This window comes from Labeo rohita, unplaced genomic scaffold (genome assembly GCF_022985175.1).
Source record: "Labeo rohita strain BAU-BD-2019 unplaced genomic scaffold, IGBB_LRoh.1.0 scaffold_1489, whole genome shotgun sequence".
Lineage (NCBI taxonomy): Eukaryota > Metazoa > Chordata > Actinopteri > Cypriniformes > Cyprinidae > Labeo > Labeo rohita.
The window spans coordinates 6978-12616 of NW_026127658.1; the positions used below are offsets into that span (position 1 = coordinate 6978).

The 5639-nt window shown below is 35.1% G+C and overlaps 1 protein-coding gene across 1 annotated transcript; it reads left to right on the forward strand.

The window, feature by feature from the left end:
* The first annotated feature begins 1054 nt into the window (after nt 1–1054).
* On the forward strand, nt 1055–2575 carry LOC127158377 (NAD-dependent protein deacylase sirtuin-5, mitochondrial-like). The gene is made up of 5 exons (XM_051101538.1): nt 1055–1073; nt 1304–1391; nt 1607–1660; nt 2214–2337; nt 2456–2575. Exons 1-5 carry the CDS (start codon nt 1055–1057, stop codon nt 2573–2575), a joined length of 405 nt encoding a protein of 134 aa, XP_050957495.1.
* The last annotated feature ends 3064 nt before the right edge of the window (nt 2576–5639 follow it).

Here is a 5639-nt window from a genome sequence, read left to right on the forward strand (position 1 = left end):
TTCCCTGCTTTTTTCCCTGTGTTTGTTTTATGTACACTTTGGATTATCTGAATAAACTGCACTTATTTGGATCTCCGCTCTTCTCCTGCGTCATCCCTCGCACACGACGACTACACCGTGACAATGCTTCTGTAATTTTTTGACTGTCTCATATTTTTTTATAAGTTATAAAAGTAAGTGTAGAGCCCTGTGTGATCTTGACATAGGCTGATAATGAATCAAATGGAGCACTTATGTGTTGCTTTCGTTGACGTGAACTCCATTAAACCTGCACATAGCGTGGTAATTGAAGATAGGATTTATATCTGTATTGCGTTGACACATTTATGTGGCCAAGTGTAAATGGAAACGTTTTAACAAAACACATGAAGTAACCAGGTGTAAACAGGCCCTTTGTATAACACATTATAAAAGTAGATTTAATGCATTTAATGTATTATATAATGCACTGTACAATCTCATGAATAACTGTAACCACAGTTAATACATTATAACACTTACCAATCCATTGTTACACTATGCATTTTAAATTTGGTTATAAAATGTACTACAATGAATAATTATAATTCATCATACATAATTCATTTAATAACCCTTTATAATGCATTATACATGAAGACTTTAAGTAAAGTATTACCAAAGCTTGCTTTTATCCTTAGATTCCCAGTGGAAAAAAAAAAAAAAAAAAGTTGTCACTGTATTGAGGATCCTTTTGAGAAAACTTTCAGCTTTACAAAGGAGGCAACTTTGTGAAGCACATGCAAACTATAGTCTTGCATTAACAAGATTTCATATTTGAGTAATATACAGCTTCAGCTGTTTAAATTAGTTTGGGAATACTGGAAAAGAGATTAAATTTCACTTTCAAAAAGGTGGATGAACCCATAAAAAACACTGAAATGACATTTTGCTTAAGATAAAGGACCCGTTTTGAGGAGCATGAATATTTTCTCTGTACATCTCTATATAAAAATGTCCAGTTCTAATCTGATACATTAAGATATTAAAATATAAACAGTAGCATTATGATTTCCTGTAAAGCTACTTTGAAACAATGTGTGTTGTGAAAAGCAGTAATCAAATTTAAATAGACTTGTGGATGCAGCAGTGTGATCTCTACTAGACAATACTAATAAAATAACCTGAATAAATACAATCTGTCACGTCCCTGTAGTTCAGTGTGTTTTGAATAGTCGTCCATAGTTTGTGGCTGCAGTTGCAGCGACTCAATCAGCAGAACTGATGTAATGGATTTGGTTTGAATTCTTTTGACAGACTTGTTGAAATCTTGTTCTGTCTGCAGGAAATCTGTTTCAGACCAGATGTTTGAGCTGTAAAGATGTGGAGATCAATCACAAGAGCCCCATCTGTCCATCACTGGAGGGCAAAGGGTAGGTGACGCTCATCTGCACCCACAAATCAAAGTCCATTTACCCTCCAGATCCCACTGACTCTCTGTATTCAGAGAAATAACACAATGAGATGCTGGACAGTCCACCACAGCAGCTCCATTAATAATGCTGATCCAGACTCAGACTGATGAAGCGTCGGTCAGCATGATGACTGTGATGATGTATCATGTGTGTCACGCTTCATTCTCCAACAGATCACCTGATCCTGACGCACCTGACGTGCTCATACCTGTCAAAGACCTGCCCAGGTATCTCAATTCAGTTGTGCTGAAAATGTGCTCACCCTCACACCATCCAAGATTAGGATGAGTTTGTTTGTTCATCAGATTTGTAGAAATGTGTCATTCCATCACTATCTCACCAATGGATCCTCTGCAGTGAATGGGTGCCGTCAGAATGAGAGTCCAAACAGCTGATAAAAACATCACAATAATCCACAAGTAATCCACACCACTCCAGTCCATCAGTTCACATCTTGAGAAGACAAAAGCTGAAACAAATCCATCATAATGACATTTTTTAACTGAAATACATTGAGTCCATAATCCATAATAACACTTCCTCCAGTGAAAATGTCCATCTCATGTTGTCTCTCACATCAAAATCCAGCCACTTTTTGTTTAGAGCCATTTTGGCTTGTAAACAGTGCTTGTTCCATGCAGATTTCACTCCTGATTCAGACCAGACCACCTTTTCACTTGAGGAAGCATTACTGGTGACATTTTCAGTAAATGTTCAGTTTTGTCTGAACTAGTCCTTTCATGCTGAATGTGTGTGTGATATCTGGTGCTGTGTGTTCAGGTGTGATGAGAAGGGCTGTGACGGGCTGCTGCGGCCGCATGTCATCTGGTTTGGAGAGACTCTGGACTCTCAAATCCTCACTAAAGTGGAGAAGGAGCTGGAGACGTGTGACCTCTGTCTGGTGGTCAGTTTGACTCTGATGTGAAACTTTTTCTTCTGAAAGCTCCTGCTGACCAGATAAACACGCCTGCTTTGTTTTTTTTGTTTTTTTTTATTTCAATCATGTGTGTTTGTGTCTTCAGGTCGGCATGTCCTCCGTCGTTTACCCGGCAGCCATGTTCGGCCCACAGGTGGCGTCCCGTGGCGTTCCAGTGGCCGAATTCAACACTAAGATGACAGCAAACACACCACGCTTCAAGTGAGTTTATCCTGTGGAAAATATGTTGTTTCTGAAAATAATTACAGAAGGAATAATGTCCAGCAATCAGGAGCGACACAAACCTTAGCTGTTTATTACACCAATACAACATCAACATGACACTGAAACATGAAACTAGCAGACCAGTGTGAACCAGAGGTGTAGTTTACTGTACTAAATATGCACTTGTAGTGTTCTTCATATCTTGATATAATATAATATTAATAAAACAAAACACCACTTAAGTGACTTAATGTAAGACACTTTCATGGCTGTGTTTCTTAAAGGGGTAGTTCTGTCAGTCATCAAAATGATAGACAGTTAGCATACAGTTTGTTTTGGCGGCATGGTTCTGTTCTGGGCAAAAAAACTGCCCATCCATGTAGCATGTCATGAATGAGCAGGGAGAGCAGCAATAATACGCCCCCCCAAATACAACTGATGGCATATCTAAAAGAAGCATGTCCTTCTGGAATAACAGAGAATGGGGCGGCGGCGCCTTAGCGAGAAGGGTAGCAGTGAAGGGGTGCTGTTCTTCATAGACAGCTAAGAACAGCAGCAAATCCTTTAATGTAGTACCTGCGTGGGGCATTTAACATTCTAACCTGTATAGCTAGAGTTAAACTTTTTTTTTTTTTGTATATTGTATGTCCTCTTTGGTAACACTTTTTAATAACACTCAGTTGTAAGTCATTTATATGTGATTAGTTAATGATAAAAATAATTATTTACGAAACATTCATAAACGTTTAATAAATGATATGCTAACTATTTGTGTATGTTTTGTTAATTCATTTCCAAGTAATTTCCAAGTAATTAGTTAATGATGAACTAATCATTTACAAAACATAATTATGCATTCATAAACGATTAATAAGTGATATGTTAGTATTTTTATCTGTTTTGTAGATTAAGTTATAAATCATTTACAAGTGATTAGATAATGATGAACTAATAATTTACAAAACATGACTATACGTTCACAAATGATTAAGCAATATGCTAACAATTTACAAATCTGCCGTAAGTTATCTTCAAAAAATAGCATATCATGAAATAATCAAACAGATCCTTAGTAAGTGGTTAATACGTTACTAATTAATACATTATTTTTCATTTATAAATAATTGAAATGTCAATCATTGAAATGTTTATCCTCCACTGAAGATCACATCATGAATAAATCATTTAGAAATCTTTCTGCATCCCCTAATCTAAAGTGCAAACAATTCATCAGTTGTAAATGTTTTACTCATCATTCATAGATCTTTCCCCCCAGTGTGTATACGTACTGATGAGTAACAACTGATGAGCAGTTTACACTTTAGATTAGGGGATGTAGAAAGATTTGTAAATGATTTAGTCATGTGTTTACACAACAGGTTTTGAATACTTTGTAGTGTGCACTGCAATGTAAGTGCTGACTGGTGAGGGTAAAGATGTCTTCTCTGGCAAACATGAGCTGCGTCCCAAATGACTTTGCACTTATGCACTCAACCATGTAGTGTATGAATTATATAAGGTTATTTTATCATTCATAAGCGGAGTTTGATAGCCCCTCCCCTTTCACTATGTAATTATAGCTTGCAATTAACAGTGCATGAAGTGTTATTTAAGTGCATCATCAGTTTTCAGTGTGAACACTACTTGCACTGTTTAAACTAAAAACCTTTATAGAATAGTGCATAAGTATGTGATCTTCAGTGGAGGGTAAAAGTGGTTCACATTTTCACTAGAACACACACACTCCACACAGAACACAAGTCTGTGCTGATGAGAGAAAGGGTTTACACATTTTTTGTTCACTTGACAGCAAATAATTTATTATTATTTAAAAAAAGAAAATAGTTTTAGAATAACTGCATTTTTGTGCTTTTTAACAGACCAGCTTACAACTTTAATGAAACATACATAAATTATATATATAATAGTACAAATACATAATGGTACAATGTTGACATTTCAATGATTAATAAGTGATTTTTAATATATTAACTAGTAACTTATTAACCATTTACTAAGGATCTGTTTGATTATTTCATGATATGCTATTTTTTAAGATAATTGACAACAGATTTGTAAATAGTTAGCATATTACTTACAATAAAATGTACATATCACTTATTAATCATGTTTTGTAAATGATTATTTCATCATTAACTAATTACTTATAAATGATCTACAACTGAACGTTATTATAAAGTGTTACCTCATCTTTTATGTCATATTCTTAACATTCTATTAAGTGTATTATTAATATAAGAAAGAAAGCAATAAATTATGGCCAAATTAAATGATACTTGTAGATTTACACTAAAATCACCAGTAGGTGACAGCAAGTCATTGTCTTAATAAGCTAGGCGTCACCTCTTTCATTCATTCATTCATTCAACAAGGAAGCGGCTGTTGTTATGAATGGGTTATTCGTTGGAACTGTTGTTGTAAAATAACAAAAATATTGACAATACTGTGTTTAAAATGTAGGCTACATTTAAAATGTTCATTTATATTACCTTTTGTTGAACTGTTATAAATAGTCAACATTTGCAAGCTTTTGGATATTCTAAAAAAATTTCCTTTCTTTTTTTTTGTATTTTAAACATGAAAAACAAAAACTCCAGGACATGTTTCTGATGCAAAGAGTTTCTTAAATCGATCTCTGTTTACAACCTGTGTCAATATTTGGTCTTCATGCTATTAAGTGCAACAAATCTACATTGAAAGTACAATGAACAGCAGCGCGATTTGCTAAAGCAGCATCTGTGGCGTCCTATCATACACACGCTGCTGTTGTAGATGCAGTCAGTTTTGACGCAAAAGATGAGGTAATCTGATATCATTTGACCATTACGACACTGTTATTTCCTATTTTATACTAAAAGCGGTATTTTGCTTATCAGAAATTCATACTCCGTTTTAATGTTGCTTTAAATTGTGGTAGAGGTTAAACAAATGGCAAAGCTCAGAATTTTGTTTGTGTACCAGCGGGTATGTACAAGCAGGTCTAGCACAAACATGATACTGAATACTAGATAAGCCTTAGTCTCAGCCTCAGACGTCACGCCCAC

What these genes read in the sequence shown, in the direction of transcription:
- LOC127158377 (XM_051101538.1), top strand. An exon ending in CCTGTCAAAGACCTGCCCAG is followed by an intron (nt 1,661 to 2,213) that starts GTATCTCAATTC and finishes CTGTGTGTTCAG; the next exon opens with GTGTGATGAGAAGGGCTGTG. An exon ending in CGTGTGACCTCTGTCTGGTG is followed by an intron (nt 2,338 to 2,455) that starts GTCAGTTTGACT and finishes TTGTGTCTTCAG; the next exon opens with GTCGGCATGTCCTCCGTCGT.